General features: G+C 40.0%; 1 protein-coding gene across 17 annotated transcripts in view; it reads left to right on the forward strand.

Annotated features, from left to right (window-relative positions):
• The window catches only part of Trip12 (thyroid hormone receptor interactor 12), a 159637-nt gene that overhangs the window by 31563 nt on the left and 107185 nt on the right, over positions 1 to 20889 (forward strand). For 10 of the 17 annotated variants that reach the window (XM_045147308.1, XM_045147307.1, XM_045147305.1 and 7 more), the window contains exons 3-4: positions 5934 to 6059; positions 7491 to 8290. In XM_045147308.1, the coding sequence (XP_045003243.1) occupies positions 5934 to 6059; positions 7491 to 8290 (926 nt within the window). The remainder of the gene's footprint in view (positions 1 to 5933; positions 6060 to 7490; positions 8291 to 20889) is intronic. The other 7 variants (XM_045147317.1, XM_045147318.1, XM_045147319.1 and 4 more) reach the window with 2 other exon arrangements.

Consider the following 20889-nt stretch of genomic DNA (forward strand, 5'->3'; position numbering starts at 1 on the left):
GCTCAATTAGTCTTTTATTTCATCTTTTCCTCCCTTTATGAGGGTCTTGTGTAGGTCGCAAGGTCATGGATATTGAAGCCAATTTGTGTCTGGAAGAGTGCATTGTAAGCAGTCTTACCCTTCCTTTGGCTCTCACATCTTTCTGCCACCTCTTCTGCCTTGGAAGGTATAATAGAGATGTTTCAGTGCCGAACACTTGGTCTGTCACTTCACAGCACTATGGTGCCTTTGGGTCATCCCAAAAGAGCCATCTGAAGCTGGGCATGGTGGAGCAGATCTTTAATTCCACCACTTGGGAGGTAGAGATAGGAGGATTGCTGTGAGCTTGAGGCCACGTTGAGACTACATAGTGAATTCCAGGTAAGCCTGGGCTGGAGTGAGACCCTACCTTGAAAAGGATTAAAAAAGAAAAGAAGAAAAAGAAAAACCAACCCAAAGAGCCATCTGAAAAGAGAAGCTTAGAAAGAAGATAGATTTATAGAGGCAGCACTGTTTGGCATCACATTTGTGTTCAGAGTGTTGGAATTACAGGTGTGTCACCATACCAATATGAATTTAATTACTTTTCCGAATATTAGTGAAACAGTGCGCTCCTAGATACATAGTTTTTTGAATCTCTTTGCGGTCTTCTCTGCATTATTTTTTTGGTTCTGATTTGCTGCTTATGATCAATCAAATCCATGGGCTCATACATGCCAAACAAATATTCTCCCACTGACCTACATTCTTAGCCTTACAAATGGTCTTTTAATCTTTTGGATTGCCAGAGATCTAAGTAAAGCAAAACTGAATTTAAGTATCTAATAGGGTACAGTCAATACATGTACATAAAAGGCACATGAGGAATTTAAGATTTGCTTTAAAGATAATCATAGTTAATGATTGTTTTGTCACGGGTATACACTTAGTCAATAGGGAAATGATAAGGAGTAGTGATGGTTCATATGTGACTGAAATAGAAAAAGTCCTTTCCATTGAAGAAAAAGTTGATAAATGAAAATGTACAAAACTCGCCGGGCGTGGTGGCGCACGCCTTTAATCCCAGCACTTGGGAGGCAGAGGTAGGAGGATCGCTGTGAGTTCGAGGCCACCCTGAGACTCCATAGTGAATTCCAGGTCAGCCTGGGCTAGAGTGAGACCCTACCTCGAAAAACCAAAAAAAAAAAAAAAAAAAAGTACAAAACTTGTGAAAACTTTTTGTTACATTTCATGATTTTGCTAGTGCTCTTAATTCGGAATAACAGTGTTTAGTCTCCAGTCTTGATTTCAACATTGGCCTTGTTAGTACTTTCGTTTTTGTGAGGTAGGTTCCCCACTTGAACCCAGGCTGACCTGAAACTCGTTGTGTAGCCCCAGGTTTGCCTCCTACTTACTCATGGCCATCCTCTTACCTCTTCCCTCCCAGTGTTGAGATTAAAGGCGTCTGCTATTGCACCAAGCTGTTTGTTAGTGCTTTTGATGGGTAACTTTTATAGAGCACAGGGTTCTTTGTAGGAACACTCAAGATATTTCAGAAACACCTGGATACACACAAAACAAGTTAAAAAAAACAAACAAACAAATTTCTCCTGCCACTATCCCTTGCCTTTTCTCTCCCCTCTCTGTCTTGTGGCTTGATTTTCCAAATGGGTTCAGTCTAGTGCTCATCAATTTGCTATGCATTTTACTATACTATTCTGAAAAATTGATAATATAGTAGGTTTAAATTTTATTACTTGTCAAAGCGATTACACTTTTTTTTTTTTTTTTTTTTTTTAGGTAGAGTCTCATTCTAGCCCAATCTGACCTGGAATTCACTATGGAGTCTCAGGGTGGCATCTCATGGTGGTCCTCCTACCTCTTGTCTCCCAAATGCAGGGATTTAGGTGTGAGCCACCACACCCAGATGATTACACTTTTTAATAAAAATGGTGAACATAAGACTTGATTAATGAGGAAGTTGATAAAAATACCTCCCCACCCCAGAAGCTTTTAAGAAGGGCTGCTTTAGTGCTAAGTATTCTGAATTTCTTATTGGATGTTCTGTAGTAGACATTATTTTATGGAGGCTTATTTTGGAGTGACTTAAACATTAATTATAAATGCATATAATAAAATAGAGCCATAATTTAGGAACCTTATAATACCACATCATTGTACCATCTGCTCTATTGATATGGTAAGCTGGAGTTGGAAAAATATAGCCCATAGGCTGAGACTGCTTCATTGTTTGTTTGTTTATTTTTTCCAAGGTATGGTGTCACTGTATCCCAGGCTGGCCTCCAACTCACAGTGATCCCTAAACTTTTGCCTCCCAAGGACTGGGATTAAAGGCATGCACCACCCCACCTGACACTGTTTTATTTATTTTATTTTTTAAAATTTTTATTAGCATTTTCCATGATTATAAAAAATATCCCATGTTAATTCCCTCTGTTTTATTTTTATAAATAAAATTTGATTGGTGAATGGCTACACTCATTTGTTTACAGATTATATCTGCTTTTGTGATACTGCCTAGAAGACTAAAAATATTCACCACTTGGGCTGGAGGGATGGCTTAGCGGTTAAGGCGTTCACCTGTAAAGCCAAAGGACCCAGGTTCAATTCCCCAGGAACTACGTTAGCCAGATGCACATGGTGGCACAAGTGTCTGTAGTTCATTTACAGTAGCCAGAGGCCCTGGTGTACCCATTCTCTCTCTCTCTGGCCCCTTTCTTGCTGTCAAATAAATAAATTAATTAAAAGAAAAGAAGCTGTAAAGGACCTGTTTGACATACTTTATAAATACTTTTCTATAGTTATTCAGTCTTTGATCTTGAAAACCAACCATTATATTTGTTTGTCTAAATAATTGTAGGGCAATTTGCAAAATTGCAATTTTGAGCTAGAGAGATGGCTTAACTATTAAGGGCTATCCAACAAAGCCAAAGGACCCAGGTTCGATTTCCCAGTATCCACGTAAACCCAGATGCATATGGGTAGCGCATGCATCTGGATTTCATTTGCAGTGGTTAGAGGTTCTGGTGTGCCCATTCTCTCTATCTGCCTCTTTCTCTTTGTCAAATAAATGAGTAATTGCAATTTTGTGCTGGAGATAAAAGCTAGGGCCTCCTGCATAGTCAGCCTAAGCAAGGTCTATCAATTACTCTACAAGACTAGGTTCAATTACCAAGCTACCCATGTGAGCCAGACATAAAAATTGGTGAGTCTGGTGTTTTTTTTCAGTGGCAAGAAGCCCTGGTGTGTCCCCTGAAATAGATTTTTTTTTTTGGTATCAACAATTTTTTAAAAATTTTTATTAGCATTTTCCATGATTATACAAAAATTCCATGTTAATTCCCTCCCTCCCCCTCCCACACTTTCCCCTTTGAAATTCCATTCTAGATTTTTTTTTAAAGATTTTCAAAAACAAAGTCTTTGATATTGTGAAAATGGGTTTGTTGTGCATTACATAGGAGGTTCATTTATTAACATCTCACATGTCTAACACCAGTTTTTCTGGATGCATGTTAATACATGCATATTTTTTATTGCTTATGTAAATCTCATGTGTCTAGTATTTGAGTTAAAATAAAAAAGCTGGGAGGCAGAGGTAGGATTTTGCCAAGAGTTTGAGACCACCCTGAGACGACATAGTGAATTCCAGGTCAGCCTGGGCTAGGGTGAGACCCTACCTCGAAAAACAAAACAACAACAATAAAAAAGGTGGGCTGGAGAGATGGCTTAGCAGTTAAGCGCTTGCCTGTGAAGCCTAAGGACCCCGGTTCGAGGCTCTATTACCCAGGACCCATGTAAGCCAGATGCACAAGGTGATGCATGCATCTGGAGTTGGTTTGCAGTGGCCAGATCCTGGTGTGCCCATTCTTTCTTTCTCTGTCCCTCTCAAATAAATAAATAAAAATAAAAAAACTTGGGCTGGAGAGATGGCTTAGCGGTTAAGCGCTTGCCTGTGAAGCCTAAGGACCCCGGTTCGAGGCTCTGTTCCCCAGGTCCCACGTTAGCCAGATGCACAAGGGGGCGCACGCGTCTGGAGTTCGTTTGCAGAGGCTGGAAGCCCTGGCGCCCCCATTCTCTCTCTCTCCCTCTATCTGTCTTTCTTTCTGTGTCTTTCGCTCTCAAATAAATAAATAAAAATTAAAAAATTAAAAAAAATAAAAAAACTTAAGTTTTAAGTTTTTCTTTTTTATAAAAGAAAGTTGGAAACTTCTTACTCTTCAAACTAGCTTTTAGAATAATTTGAGTTGTGGCATAATGTTTTTTAGTAGTTGTAAGTAACAGTATTGCTTTATCAGTGAGGGTATCATTTGAATTTGAATGTGTATGAGTATTTTAGACTATCTTTTATTTTAAGGATATCTTTAGGGCTATGTGTGATTTCTGTTGCTACTTTATTTTTTTTGGCTTAGGAGCTAAGTGCCTTAAGCACTAAGCCATCTCTCCAGCCCTCCGTGTGTTTTTTTTTTTTTTTTTTTTTTTGAGGTAGGTTTTCAATGTAGCCCAGGCTGACCTGGAATTCACTGTGCAGTCTCCAGGTGGCCTGATCCTATCTCAGCTTCTTGAATACTGCAATTAAAGGCGTGCACCACTATACCTAGCTCCTCCCTGTTTCCTTAATAGTAAAATTTATATAATTTAAAAATAGTTTTGTAGGGGGTGGTGGCACATGCCTTTAATCCCAGCACTAGGGAGGCAGCAGTAAAAGGATTGCCGTGACTGAGACTACTTAGCAAATTCCAGGTCAACCTGGGCTACAGTGAGACACTGCCTAGACAAACAGAACAACAACAAACCCAAAACATAGGCTGAGGCAGGATTGCTGTGAGTTCATGTCCCTCCCGAGACTACATTTTGTATTTTAAATCAGCCTGGGCTAGAGTTCAACCCTACCCCTAAAAAAATAAAATAAAAAAGTTTGATAATTGGCTCATCTGACTATGTATTTACTGTGCTATCCTGAATTTTGATGTCCAGTTGGAAACCATTATCATTGTTTGAACTACAAATTGCCTTTTTCTCTAAGCTACTTTTTTTGGGGGGGGGGGTGCAGTAAGAGGGTGTGTCAACACTGAGTATTGAAGCCCCCGGGCCTTGTGCATCCTAGGTAACTGCATCTTATTCCCAACCCTTTAATAAACTTTAAAATATTATAGTCGTGTTGCCTCAGTTTATTTTTAATTGTAAATTTTTATTTATCTGTTAAACATAAATATACATATCTGTGATATTATGTGATGTCTTGGTTATTTTTTAATTTAAAATTAGGTTAAACATACTTAAAAACTTTTTCATGAAGAAAATACTCAGATCTCTGTTTTTAGAATATATAGTACATTAGTACCTTCAGTTACAATCCTGTGCAATAGCTCATATTTTGTATTAAAAGTAGTGTTTTGGGCTGGAGAGATGGCTTAAATGGTGCTTGCTTGCAAAGCCAAGGACCTCTGTTCGATTTCCCAGTAAGCCAGATGCACAAGGTGGCCCATACATCTGGAGTTTGTTTGTAGTGGCTGGAAACCATGACATGCCAATTCTCTCTTTTTCTCTGCTTCTTTCCCTCTCTAAAATAAATATATAAAAATAAAATATTAATAAAAATAGTATTTATATATTGAGTATAGATTTGCTGGGGGTTTCATTTTTGATGAAAACGTACAATGTTTGAATGTACTCAGTAAATTGCTGAGAGATTCACAACTGTTTAAGTATGCAAACATACAGTTATGATAACTGATAACAAAAAATCTTAATCTTTGGGTATAAAGAAGGCTACTTCTAAGATAAAATTTGTTTTGTCAGATTATTTGAAAGAGCAACCTAATTTTATGAATATTTTAAAGAAGGACAGGTAAAAATGAATTGTGAGGCTTTTTATTGTAAAAATAATTCACTTTCAATACTGTATTTTCATCTCAGTGTCCTGACAGATTTTTATTTTGATTTTCTGCTGACAGGTCACATTTAGGGCAGGCAAAACATAAGGGATATATCCCTCCTGAGAGTAGAAAATCAAATTCTAAGGCACCCAAAGTGCAGTCTAATACTACTTCTGAACTGTCAAGGGGACACCTTTCTAAAAGGTAAATTTTCACATTGCTTATACATTTTCAAGGGAGACTTAAGTTGCATTTGAATTGTTGTATAGTATTAAATTTAGCAGATTATCCAAAATGTTACAGTATGTTTTCATCATTCTCTAAGTATATCTTTGAGGATTAGTGATTTACCACCTTTGCAGTTTTATCACTGCAATATACCCTTGAGTGACAATGAAGTTTTTTTTTTTTTTTAAATGCATTCAGAGATATAAGGTACCTTTTTTATTTGCAAGGAGAGAGACTGAAAACAGGGTTTTTTGTTACTGCAAACACACTCCTTTATGATGATACTAGGGAATTGAACTTAGGCTGGCAGACTTTTCCAAGTGAGCATCTTTATCTGCTGACCTATCTCCCCAACCCTGGTCTCCTTACTTTTTTTCACAAACATTATGCGCATGTCCAAATGCCATATACCATATTCCTTAATTTTTATTATGAGAATCATAGTTCAGGTCAGTATTATTACGAAATTGGTGGTAGTCTTTGAAATGGAATGTTACTGTGAAAATTGAAAATGTCTATGTTCATGCCTGTTTATTCCCATTGACAAAACAGGTATCTTTTTTGTTTGTTTTTTGATTTTTTTTTTTGTTTGTTTGTTTTTGTCTTTTGAGGTAGTCTCACTCTGGCTCAGGCTGACCTGGAATTCACTATGTAGTCTCAGGGTGGCCTCGAACTCACGGCGATCCTCCTACCTCTGCCTCCCGAGAGCTGGGATTAAAGGCGTGTGCCACCATGCCCGGCAGTTTTTTTGATTTTTTTGAGGTAAGGTCTTACTCTAGCTCAGGCTGACCTGGAATTCACTATGTAGTCTCAGGGTCATCTCGAACTCATGCCAATCCTCCTACCTCTGCCTCCCGAGTGCTAGTATTAAAGGCATGCGCCACCATGCCTGGTTCAAAACAGTTACTTTTTAAAGGCAGCATCTTCTAGCTTCCAGTGGTTCTGAACTACTAAGCGTTGTTTTTCTGAGAGTGTTGTTTATTGACTAAGAGTGTTAAGCAGTGATATTTTTGCCTTATTTTGAAAAGCCAGGCATGATAGATACTACAAGCACATAATCCCAGCACTTGGGAGGTTGAGGCAAAAGAATCATGACTTCAAGGCCACCCTTGGTTATATAGCTCAACACTAGCCTGGACTACTTGAGACTTTGAATTTCCTGTTACCCCTCCTCAGAAAAAAAGTACTGCTATTTTTCAATCAGATATTTTACTGTCACATCTTTTATTTTTTCTTTCAGTTTTGAAACACTTGAAAACCTGTGTTTTAAAATATCAGACATATCTAAACCCTCTTTCCCTCCCAAGTACTTAGTTTTAGATATATAAGAAGTCAGAAACTAAGCTGTAGAGGACAGATTTCCTCATGACTGACTGCTGTTAACTGTCTTCTTTTCATACCTCTTAGAAGCTGCAGTTCATCATCTGCTGTCCTAGTTCCACAACCAGAGGATCCAGAAAGAGCCAATACTTCGGAAAGACAGAAAACGGGGCAGGTGACTAAGAAAGACAATTCTCGAGGAGTGAAACGCAGTGCTAGTCCAGACTACAACAGGACCAATTCTCCTAGCTCTGCCAAAAAGCCCAGAGCGCTTCAGCATATCGAGTCTCCCTCAGATACGAATAAACCACATAATAAGACAAAGAAGAGACATTTAGACCAGGAGCAACAACTCAAGTCTGCACAATTGCCATCAACAAGCAAGGCTCACACCAGAAAGAGTGGGCTTGCTGGTTGTTCACGGAGTCAGAAAAGAAAGAGGACAGAGAGTTCTTGTGTGAAGAGTTCTGGGTCCGAATCAACTGGTGCAGAAGAGAGATCTGCAAAACCTACCAAGCTGGCTTCAAAATCAGCCGCCTCAGCCAAAGCTGGGTGTAGCACCATCACTGATTCTTCTTCTGCTGCCTCTACTTCCTCCTCATCTTCAGCTGTAGCCTCAGCTTCGTCCACTGTTCCACCAGGTGCCAGGGTAAAACAAGGAAAAGACCAGAACAAGGCCAGGCGTTCCCGTTCAGCATCCAGCCCGAGTCCGAGAAGAAGTAGCAGGGAAAAGGAACAGAGTAAAACTGGTGGCTCTTCAAAATTTGATTGGGCTGCACGTTTCAGCCCTAAAGTTAGCCTACCTAAAACAAAACTGTCTCTTCCAGGGTCTTCTAAATCAGAGACATCAAAACCTGGACCTTCTGGATTACAAGCCAAGTTAGCAAGTAAGTTTTTAGAAAGGTATTTTTCTTTACTCAGGCAAAATTGCTACCTTGTTCAAAAGTGATAATACTTTCAAGTAAGTTTTGTTTTTCTTTCTGAGACAGTCTTAGACTTATATAACTCTGTATACATTACAGTACATGGTAATTGGTACTACATTTAGTTTTCTAGAGACAAGGAATATTGTTACAACCAAATAAATCACCACATTTAAGTGTCTGTGTCTTTACATTATCTGCTACTTGTAATTTCTTAATATCAAGGAGGTAAGTAACAGTGAGATTTTCTTCTATACCAGAAAGAAAATTATCATTGTAGTTGTGAATTGCTTTAAACATGATTAACAATCAATGTCCTTTTCTAGTTTTTACTTAAATTACTAATTTCTGTTTGAGATAGGATCTTCTAGATAGTGCAGGCTGGCTTTGAACTCATTATCTTGCTGAGACTGAATATAAATTGTCTTTTTTTTTTTAATTTATCTTGTTATTTATTTTATTTATTTATTGGCTGTTCAAGGTAGGGTCTCACTCTAACCCATGCTGACCTGGAATTCACTGTGTATTTTCAGGGTGGCGTTGAACTCCTGGTGAGCCTCCTACCTCTGTAATGTTGGGATTAAAGGCATGCGCCACCATGCCATTCTGAGTTGTCTTTTTAAAAAACTGTTCCTAGTGGTGGCGCACACCTTTAATCCCAGCACTTGGGAGGCAGAGGTAGGAGGATAACTGTGAGTTTGAGGCCACCCTGAGAATACAGTGAATTCCAGGTCAGCCTGAGCTAGAGAAAGACCCTACCTCAAAAAAAAAAAACAAAAAAAAAAAACAAAACACTAAAACCCATTCTTTGTATATGTTACTAGGAATTGAACTCAAATTCTCATGCTTGAAAGGCAAGCAATTGACCCACTGATTTTCCCACCTACTGACCTTAATTATTTTTATTATTTATTATGATGATGATGATTTTTTGGTTTTTCTTTTTTTAAGGACTATAAAATGACAGTTTATTTGCATATTCAAATGAACAGTACAAAATATCCACACTTAGGACTTAGTTATTCATAGTCATGTGAAATGTAAACTGTTGGCATCAGATTTTGAACTCATTACAAAGATGACCACCAGTTAAAAATTGGATAAACCAGCTTTACTTATCAATAATGTGGTTGAGGACAATGCATCTGCATCTTTGTAGGCAAGCACGTTAACCACTGAGCCATCTGATGTTTTGGTTTTTCAAGATAGGTTCCCACTCTGGTTCAGGCTGACCTGGAATTTAACTATGTAGTCTCAAACTCATGGCGATCCTCCTATCTCTGCCTCCCAAGTGCTGGGATTAAAGGCATGCGTCACCACGCCCAGCTAATTTTCTTTTTTAATTATTATATTTATTTAGGGGAGCATAGAACTAAGGAAAGGCCACGTGGTAGACCTAGAAAATTCATGGTAAGGACAAAAGAGAGTTAAAAGAGCTCTTGCCATGTGGAGCACGAGCCCACATGGAAAGTAAGGGCTAGGGGAACTCACCAGCAACTGGAGATTCCCAGATGATCAGACAGCTCAAAGCTGACCTTAATTCATGATCCTTCTGTCTCCAATTTTCCTTGTACTGGGATTATTTATCAACACTTTTTGAGATAGGGTCTCCCTCTAGCCCAGTCTGACCTGGAATTCACTATGTAGTCTCAGGGTGCCCTTGAACTCACTGGGATCCTTCTACCTCTGCCTCTCTAGTGCTGGGATTTAAGGCGTATGCTACCATGCCTTGCAAGATTATTTTTACATCTTGGATTAGGTTGATGCTTGGATTTTCTAACTATCTGCAGTATTAGATGTATAAATCTGATGTTATATCTTCAGGGTATGAGCTTAAGATGCTAAGTGTGGCTCTTAAAAGACTCTCAGAGTAACAGCAAAAGTGACCCTAGGTGTTGGGTTTGCCTGCTATGCAAGTATTCTAGTAGGCTGGGTGGAGAAAATGACAGGCAAATTATTACATTTAACTGAACAATATATACATTCATTGAAATCAGCGTGGATTATTTATGCAAGAGTAGGTATTAAACAGATCTTCTAACAAAAAGTCAAAGTCTCTAAGGATGTGTGTTGTCCCACACCCTTAATCCTGTCAATGGGAGGCTGATTTCTGGGATGTAGAGGGTTCCAAGGTCAGCTTGTGACCAAGTGAGACCCTTCCCTAATGTACCACAGAAGAGGAAACATAGGCACTATAAAATCAGGAAACAACAAATGACAAGCTCATTGGGGGAGGGGATAAGATGGAGAATGGAATTTCAAAGGGTAAAGTGGGGGGAGGGAGGGTATTACCATGGGATATTTTTTATAATCATGGAAGATGTTAATAAAAATTGAGAAAAAAATAATAAAGCTCAGAAACAACAACAAAATGAATGGCAAATTTGACCATCTATCAGATTTAACACATAAACTACCCTAGTATGGAAGGTGCACTCAGCACTTGCACTGCAGATCTATATACCAGGTTTTGTGTCGGGTACTGACCTTGTGTAATCCCAGTTACCTGTTGGGATGGCTATGGTCTCAGTTATGCTGTGCCTGCTGGGCCCCTCCTTGCTCCAGGTAGGCTGGCTGAGTCAGTGGGTCGCTGCTCTGATCGTCTGTGCCAGGTGCTATGTAGGTGAGTGAGTTCCTTTCCCCAGGTCTGACGATGGGGGAGGGGAGAAGGTGGATGGTGGCTGAAGTTCTCCCGCTTGTCCTTGTGATCCTCTTCCTCACAAGCCGCTTAGCTGGTCCCTGCTGTCCTTCCCCTTTTGAGTTTGCATGGAGGCTGGTGTGATTGGAAACTCCCCTCACCTGGCTTTTCCTACTGCTCAGGACAAGCCTCCCTGAGGCCTCGTGGACCTGGTGCCACAGATGTTCTGGATCTCTCCTACTTCTCTGCTGTGGTTGATAATTTCTTATATACCTTCACTTTTTAGTAGAAGAATGTATTTTGCTGTTTTATTTTTTATTTTTAGTTTTTGCTTTTTAAACTCCTAGGCCACTTTGTTGTAGTTCTTCGCCTCCATTTTATCCTGAAGTCCAAGGTTATTTTTAAGTTACAAATTTTACTATTAAGAAACGGGGATCCAGGTCTGGTTGTGCAAACCTTTAATCCCAGCACTCTGGAGGCTGAAGTAGGAGGATCACGGAGTTCAAGGTCAGCTTCAGAATACATAGTAAATTACCTTCCAGGTTAACCTGGGCTAGAGCAACATCCTACCTCAGAAAACCAAAAGGAAAAACAAAAAGAAAGAAAGAGGGCTGGAGAGATAGCTTAGTGGTTAAGGCATTTGCCTGCAAATCCTAGTGATTTGGGTTTGATTTCCCAGTTCCCACATAAAGCCAGTTGTACAAGTGACACATGCATCTGAATTACATTTCCAGTAGTTGGAAAGCCCTGCCCCCCATTCGCTGTCTTTCTCTCTCTGCAAGTTTAAAGGGGGTGGGTGCAGAGGTCACAAAAATTGCCTTTTAAAAAAAATTAGGGGCTGGAGGGATGGTTAGTGGTTAAGGCGTTTGCTTGCAAAGCCGAAGGACTCAGGTTAGATTCCAGGACCCATATTATTGATGCTTAAATATTAGCTAGATACACAAGGGGACGCATGTGTCTGGAGTTCATTTGCCATGGCTGGAGGCCCTGCTGCACCCATTGTTTCTCTTTCTCTGGCAATAAAAAAAATAAAATTAAAAAAAATAAAAATTCAAAACAAAAAAGAAATGGTTGGGGCTGGACAGGTGGTTCAGGTGTTAAGGTGTGCTTACTTGCAATGCCTGATGGCCTGGGTTCAATTTCCCAGTAGTCACATAAAGCCAGATGCACAAAATGGCACATGTGTCTAGAGGGTTTTCCTGTGGTAGGGGTCCCTTGTGGGCCTAATCTCCTCCCCCCCCCCCATGCAAATACATAAATACCTAAGTAGGTATGTACATACCTAAATTGGGTGAGGTTGCTCACGCCTTTAATCCCAGCACTTGGGAGGTAGGAGGGTCGCTGAGAGTGTGAAGCCAGCCTGGGATTACATAGTGAAATAAGGTCATCTTGGGCTTGAAAACTTAAAAGAAATAGGACAAAAAATAAAATAATTGGACAAACTACATAAATTTGTTTGTTTAAGGTAGGATCTCATTCTAGCCCTGGCTGACCTGAATTTAGTATGTAGTCCCAGGGTGGCTTCTGACTCACAACAATCCTCTTACCTCTGCCTTAGAATGCTGGGATATGAACATGCTTGCACATATCACACCCCACACCATAAAAGGAGAACAGTAGTCAGTAGCTTGGTGTGATGGTCATCCAGTACTCAGACCAGCCTGACCTACAAATGTGACATTATCTTCTTTTTACTTTTTTTTTAATTAACAACTTCCATAATTACAGACAAACCATAATTCCCTCCCCTCCCCTATCTTCTTCACATATCCACATTCCATTATATCTCTTCTTCTCAACTAACCTCTCATTTTGATGTCGTCATCTTTTCCCTCACAGTGCTTGGTACTATCTTCTTTTTTAAAAATTATTGGAGGGAGGGTGAATGAAGAGGGCAGGGAGTGGGTGTGCATGCTACTTTGCGAGTCTGTCTTTAGGTGGGTACTTGAGATTTGAACACAGGCCATCAAAATTTGCTAACAAGTGCCTTTAACTACTGAGCCATCTCCCTAGCCCAGAAGACATTATCTCAAACAACCAAACCAAACCACTATCTCACTCCCGCCAAACTACACCAGGCTTATTGTCACATTGTCTTTTCTATTAATTATTTTAGTATTTTTAAAAGATTATTCTTTATTTTTCTTTCTTTATTTTATTAGAGAGAGAGACAGAGACAGAGAGATTGGGTTCACCAAGACCTCCAGCCACTTCAGAGCAACTCTGGACACATGTGTCAACTTGTACATCTGCCTTATGTTGGTCCTGGAAAATTGAATCTGGGTCCTTTGGCTTTGTAGGCAAGTGCTGTAACTGCTAAGCCATCTTTTCAACCCTTTTTTGGAGGGTTTTTTTTTTTTTTTTAATACTTACATTTTTACTTATGTGGGTCCTAGGGAATTGAACCTTGGTTCTTTGGCTTTTCAGGCAAGTGCCTTAATGGCTGTCATCCTTCCAGCCTATTTTTAGTAAACCCTTCTCACATGAACCCATGGCCTTGTGCATGCTAGATAGACTGTATCCTCAGCTACAAAATGAATTTTATAGTTTAACCTCACTAGACTTCTTTGCCTACTGAACAAAAACATGTATGCTTTCTCTTTCCCTAGTCCATACACAGTGTCTGCTTTGCCAATGAATATGTAAATACCTGCATTGAGCCAAATAGGAAATGGTTCCTTTTTAGAAAGAAAATTAATTTATGGATGAGAGATGGGGGCAGGGGGACATGGCCAGGGTTTCATGGGGTTGCAAATAGCTCCAAATGTGTGGGTACTGAGGGATTGAATTTGGGTGAGCAAGCTTTGTCAGCAAATGTTTTTGACCACTGAGCCATCTTCCCACTGTATAAATTTTTTCTTTCTAACACATTCTTGGTTTTCCTAAACTTAGTTTTTTTTGGTGTTTTAAGGTAGGGTCTCACTCTAACTCAGGTTGACCTGAAATTCACTGTGTAGTCTCAGGGTGGCCTCGAACTCATGGCAGTCCTCCTACCTCTGCCTGCTGAGTGCTGGGATTAAAGGCGTGCGCCGCCACACCTGCTGTAGTCCTTTCTTCTTGTTACATCCTCAGCTCCACACTCCTGATTGTCCATATTTTTTCTCAGGTTGTCTACATGTGTGCGTTTCATCTTACTGACAATGTGAGACCTCTTTGTGCCTGGCTAGACTACTCTTTTTGTTTTGGAGTGTTCTTCAGTTTTCAGATTTTTTTTCTGGGATTGCAGTTGTGTACATCACACTTGGGTACTTTTTATTTATTTATTTATTTTAGGTATTATTTTTTGTTTCTTTGTTGTAGGGTCTCACTCTAGCTCAGGGTGTCCTGGAATTCGCTCTGTAGTCTCAGGGTGACCTCAAACTCAAAAGGAATCCTCCAAACTCTGCCACCTGAGTGCTGGGATTAAAGGTGTGTGCTACCACGCCTGGCTATTTTTAAATATTTTATTTTTATTTATTTCAGAGAGAAAGAGACAGAGCGAGAGGGAGAGAGAATGAGAATGAATATGGGCAGGCCAGGGCCTCCAGCCACTGCATATGAACTCCAGGCGCATGCACCATCTTAGGCATCTGGCTTAAGTGGGTCCTGTAAAATCAAATCTGGATCCTTTGGCTTTGCAGGCAAGCGCCATAACCGCTAAGCCATCTCTCTAGCCTTCATTTTTTTTTTGAGTTTTAAAAAATATTTTATTTATGCATTTACTTATTTGAGAGCAAGAGAGACAGAAGTAGATAGAATTGATGGGCCAGGGCCTCTAGCTGCTGTAAACAAACTCCAGATGAATGTGCCACCTTGTGCATCTGGCTTATGTAGTTCCTAGAGTAGTGAACCTGGGTCAAGTGACACTTAACTGCTAAGTCATCTCTCCAACCCCTCTTTTTTGGAGGTTTTTGAAAAAATATTTTTATTTGTGTGTGAGGGCAGGGGTGTTGTACTAGGGTCTCTTGCCACTGCAAACTTCCACTAGAGACTTGCACCACTTTTTAGCAAAGTTGGGGGATTAAACCCTGGCCATGTTAAATGTTCCTTTTAACCCCATAGAATCCTGTGGCCTTAAGATTTTTGTTTTTATTTTGTTTGGGGTGGGGGGTGGAGTGGAAGGTGTTTAAGCTGGTTTTAACTTTTTAAATTTAACTAATTTATTTTTGACTTAATTATTTTTATTTGTTTTATTAGAGAGGGAGAGAGATAGTGGGCGCGCCAGGACCTCCAGCCACTGCAGACGAACTCCAGACACATGTGCCCCTTTGTGCATCTCACTTACATGGAATTGAACTGAGGTCCTTTGCCTTTGCAGGCAAACACCTTAACAGCTAAGCTATCTCTCCAGCCCCTAATTTTATTTATTTTTATTGACGATTTCCATAATTATAAACAATATGGTTTTTTAAGTTTTGATTTTATTTTTTTAAAGTAAGTATTATTGGCATTTTAACTTATTAAATGTTTGGTGTATGAAATTTATTATCTCTCAAGAAATACTAAAATGAGTGTCATCTGATAGTTCCATTTCTATTCAAAATCAAAGACTGGGGCTGGAGAGATGGCTTAGCGGTTAAGCGCTTGCCTGTGAAGCCTAAGGACCCCGGTTCGAGGCTTGGTTCCCCAGGTCCCACGTTAGCCAGATGCACAAGGGGGCGCACGCGTCTGGAGTTCGTTTGCAGTGGCTGGAAGCCCTGGCGCACCCATTCTCTCTCTCTCCCTCTATCTGTCTTTCTGTCTATGTCTGTCGCTCTCAAATAAATAAATAAAAATGAACAAAAATAAAAATCAAAGACTGGAGAGATGGCTTAGTACTTAAGGTACTTGACTGCAAAGATTAAGAACACATGTTCAAATCTCCAGGTCCCACCTAGTGCTGCAAGCATGTTATGTTGTGCATGTACCACAAGGTGGTCTGGAATTTGTTCACAGTGGCTGAAAGGCTCTGATGGACCTGTTTTCTCCCTTCTCCCATTTCTGTCTCTCAAAAATAAAATAAAACAAAATAAATTCAAATGGGAAAGGGAAAAGACTAGTGATATTAGTAATAAGCTAGAACTCCTGGACTGGACAGATGGCTTGGCAGTTGAGGAGCTCTCCTGTGTAGCCTAGGAACTCATGTTTGAGTCTCCAGGTCCCACATAGCCTGACATACAGTGACCCAAGCATACAAGATCCCACAGGTGCCATGGGGTGCGGGAGATGAACATGTCTGTAGTTTGTTCATGGTGGCCGAAGGCCCTGGTGCTCCTGTTCTCTCTCTCTGCCTTTCTTTCTCTCAAAAAATATAAATAAATAAATAATAAATAAATAAAAATGGCTTAGCAGTGAAGGTGTTTGTCTGTGAAGCCAAAGGACTCAGGCTTAATTGCCCAGGACCCATGTAAGCCAGAGGCACATGCACACCAGTGGCTAGAGGCCCTGGTGTGCTCATTCTCTTTCTGTCTCTCTCTCTGCTTGTAAATAAAATAAATAATTTTAAAAAAGAGGAGGAAAAGATAGAACTCCCAAAATCTTAGATATCAGTTTAGGTAGATGAGGTGGGTGCTGAGGCCTGCTTGAGCTGGAATAGATACCTACTGAAATGTAATCTAGTCACGTGTATGTTTGTAGCAAGGACAGCAATAGCAGTACAGTGTTCTAGGACTATCTTAATAGTTAGAGGGGAAGTGTAATTAGAGATTTTAAAATACTGTTTTGAAGGAAGAAAAGTCAGCAGTGTTTTCTCTTTTTTCTGTTTTTTGTTTGTTTGTTTGTTTGGCCTCTAGGATTGTAATTTCACTCAAGTTTTCACAAACAAAACTGAGACTACCTACAAAGTACACTATTTCCTAATGATCAAAGCATCACTTCTTTTTCATAAAACCTTATAAAACTTAAAAGATGTAACTTCAGCTGTAACATAGTAATTTCCAAGTTGACCAATTTGATGGTACTAAACTTGGTGGCATATACATACATGCTATTTTAAAATTATTTATTTTTTTTTCCGAGGTAGGGTTTTCTTCTAGTCTAGGCTGACCTTGGATTCACTCTGTACTCTTAGGGTGGCCTTGAACTCATAGCAATCCTCCTACCACTGCCTCCGGGGTGCTGGGATTAAAGACATATGCCACCATGTCCAACTTATTTTTAAATTAATTATGAACATATTTAGTATGGATACATTACATGATGTATTCTTTTCTCATCCATGTCCCCTTTCTGAAGGGGGCCCTCCCCTTGGGGTCTCAGGTTATCCCCATGGGGGTTGTGGGTTTTGTGTTGTGGGTGTAGCAGTCAGTTAATTAAGGGGGAGAGGCAATGCCTCTGGGCATGTCCCAATTTGTGGCTGAAACAATCTTTCTGCCCCTCTTCCACTAAATTCCCTGAGCCATATTGATTGTTTTAAATCTACTTCAGTGATGGGTTCGTAGGAGCCTCTGGACCTCTGCTTTGATAGATGTTGAGTGTCCTCGGCATCTTTCTCCTTCACCTTGGTGCTGATTGTCAAGCTCACCATGGAAGCTGCATTCTTGATTTCAGGTCTTCTCCTGTCTGAAAAAGAAATGCAGATTCTCCCAATGGAGAGTGAAGTCAGCACAGGTAAAGTGGAATAAGTGTTATTGATTTAGAGAGAATTTGATAGGTGTAGTCCCTCTTTTAGTCCAAAGTCAGTGGGAGCTAGACATTTGAGAGCAATATCATTATCTGCATAGTACTCTGTTTCCCAGTTCTAGACATGGGTTCCTTTCCACTGAGAGGATCTCTTAACCAATCAGAAAGCTGTTGGTTACCCGCCAAGGCTGTGTGCCACTATTGTAATTGTATGTACATTATGTCAGGATGTTTGCTCTGAGTAGCTGAGACCCTGGTTGCTCAGACATTTCTTTCCCCCACTATCTCATGTAGCACTTTTCAGCACTAGATGGGCTGTCTGAGGTCTGGTTCTGTTCGCACCATTTACCACAGGTTGGTTATCAAGTGCTTTGGTAGAAGTAAATCTATCTTATTTGAGGACCTTGTACGTCTCTCAGATCAACAGCTCATTGTGGGTGGTAACCACATCCTGGTACTGTGAGTTACAGGTCAGGTTGAGAGGTTGGGGGGATGTTTTAACTTTTAAACTAGGACTTTCCCTCAGATTCTGATCTTTGCTGGTGATAGCTTCATAATCAAATACTAGGTGAGAGTAGAAATATAAATTTTTTCTATTGTGACATATGGTCTCTCTTTAGTCCTGTGTGACCTGGAAAACTATTTTACATTGTTTTAAATTTGTTTTTTATTTGAACCTGTGTTTGTGTGTATGGGTCTGCCAGGCCTTTGGATCAAGCTTATCTGGGTAACTTGGGACTTGAACCCTGGCTAGCAGACTTTGCAAGCAAGAACCTTTAATGCTGAGCGATCAGTTTCCTAGTCACTGGAACTTACTTTATATTCCTAGCTGTCCTTGAACTCACTAGAATTCTCCAACTTTAGCTTCCCAAATGCTGGGATTTAAGGCACAAGCCAGCACACCCCAACTGGAGAAAAAATTTTAAGCTCTTAGTTTGAAATTCACTGCCCAGTAGTGGTTAGGTTTGACTGTCTGTTGTGAAATTTCACCTGTCATTTTAAGATCCTTTTTCTTAGGCTAATAAAATTCCATTTTAAACATTTGTTTTCATACTCCTCACTTAAAGTGAAGTGTGTTGAGTTCTCAGGGGGCTGACCTGAGAAAAATTTTAGGAAGGCAGTTAGGGGTGTATGTCACCCTGAGTTTCTATGAGCATTTGATCCTTCTCATGCCTCCTTCATTTTGCTGTAGCACATCAGTTTGTAACTGTGAGAAGCAATTGAGAGATTTAATGTTTTACACTTTGCAAAGAATAATGGTCCTGTTGTTTTGCTTGGTCAAAAAAATGACAGTTGTCAGGCTGGAGAGATAGATGGCTTAGCGGTTAAGCGCTTGCCTGTGAAGCCTAAGGACCCTGGTTCGAGGCTCGATTCCCCAGGACCCACGTTAGCCAGATGCACAAGGGGGCGCATGTGTCTGGAGTTCGTTAGCAGTGGCTGGAAGCTCTGGGGCGCCTATTCTCTCTCTCTCTGTCTCTTTCTCTCACTGTCACACTCAAATAAATAAATAAAAATGAACAAAAAAATTAAAAAAAAAAAGAAAATGATAGTTGTTCAGCTGTGCAAATGGGAGAGGGGATTTGGAAATCTGATTGTTTCATAAACATTTGTATCAATTAATGCTCAGTTTTAGTTCCTATGTTGTTGTAGGGGTACCTGAGCCTTTATGGGTATCTGTTAACTTTTTGGTTCTAACTGGTTGGTACTTACCTGAATCCTCTACTTTTCAATTTCTGCACATTGCAAAGTGTCATATTTCTGCTCTTCACCTCATATAATTAGGTTGTCAGGTAGTCTGGCTTTCCCATTGCCCCCAAAAAAAAAAAAAAAAAAAAAAAAAAAGAGAGAGAGAGAGACCTTGCTTTCCCAAGCAAGTTGAAGGAAAAGACTAACACCAGTGGTTCTCCTTTACATAGCATCATTGTGACACAATTGTTTCAAAAAGTACACCTTGAAATTGTTTCATTTTGGTTCTGCCAGACATAATTAGGCAGGTGCTCCACCAACCCTATATAATAATATTGTTTGGTTTTTTTTTTTAATTTTTAAATTTTTATTAACATTTTCCATGATTATAAAAAAAATCCCATGGTAATTCCCTCTATTTTTTTTTTTTTTTTTTTTGGTTTTTCAAGGTAGGGTCTCACTCTTGCCCAGGCTGACCTGGAATTCACTATATAGTCTCAGGGCTCATGGCTATCCTCCTTCCTCTGCCTCCCTAGTTCTGGGATGGAAGGCATGTGCCCTATGCCTGGCTTTTTTTTTTTTTGTGGGTGGGGGGAAGGGTCTCACTCTAGCCCAGGCTGACCTGGTACTCACTCTGAAGTCTCAGGGTGACCTTGAACTCATGGCAATCCTCCTACCTCCCGAGTATTTTTTTTTTATTTGAGAGACAGGAGGGGCCGGGAATGGGCATATAGGGACCTCCAGCTCCTGCAGATGAACACCAGATACATGTGCCACCTTGTACATCTGGCTTACATGGGTACTGGGGAATGGAACCTGTGTCCTTTGGCTTTGTAAGCAAGTGCCTTAACTGCTTATATAGCTATGTCTCAGCCCAGATTGTGTCATTTTTAATAATTGCATTTTATTTTACCTTAGTGTAGGTAATTCAAGTTGGGCATTTACATTGTTCTTCTGTAGCAGTGTAATTGGTTCCATGTGAAGTTACTGATTACTGTTTTGCCCATAGATGTGAATTAAAAAAACAAAGTGAATTAAAAATTTTCTTTATTTGACTGAGAGAAAGAGAAACAATGGCAGTTGGGGGTGGGGAGAGAAAATGGTCATGCCAGGGTCTCCAGCTGGTGCAAATGAACCACAGACGCATGCACCACCTTGTGTGACTGTTTTTACGTGGATATTAAGTAATCAAACCAAGGTCCTTAGTGTTCTAGACAAGCACTTTAAATGCTAAGCCATTTCTCCAGCCCCAAATTGATTTTTTTAAAACATTGTATTAACTATTATTTTTCTCCTGGAATTTTTTGGGTTTTTGTTTTTTGAGGCAGGGTCTCACTCTAGCCTAGACTGACTTGGAATTCTCTATGTAGTTTCAGGATTCCCTGCAACTCACATTGATACTCCTTCTGCTGCCTCCTGAGTGTTAAAAGATTAAAGTCCTGTGCCACCTTGAGGCACGGTTTCACTGTAGTCCAGGCTGACCTGGAACTCACCCTATAGCTCTAGCTGGATTTTTGAGGTAGGGTCTCACTCTAGCCTCCAGAATGCTGGGATTAAAGGTGTGGCTGGCTCCTGGAGTATTTATTACTATATTTAAACATTCTCTATTATTGGACATTTAACTCTTTTCAACTTCTTTCCTCATTGCAAAAAAAAAAAA

The sequence above is a fragment of the Jaculus jaculus genome, chromosome 4, assembly GCF_020740685.1.
Source record: "Jaculus jaculus isolate mJacJac1 chromosome 4, mJacJac1.mat.Y.cur, whole genome shotgun sequence".
In the NCBI taxonomy this organism is placed as follows: Eukaryota; Metazoa; Chordata; class Mammalia; order Rodentia; family Dipodidae; genus Jaculus; species Jaculus jaculus.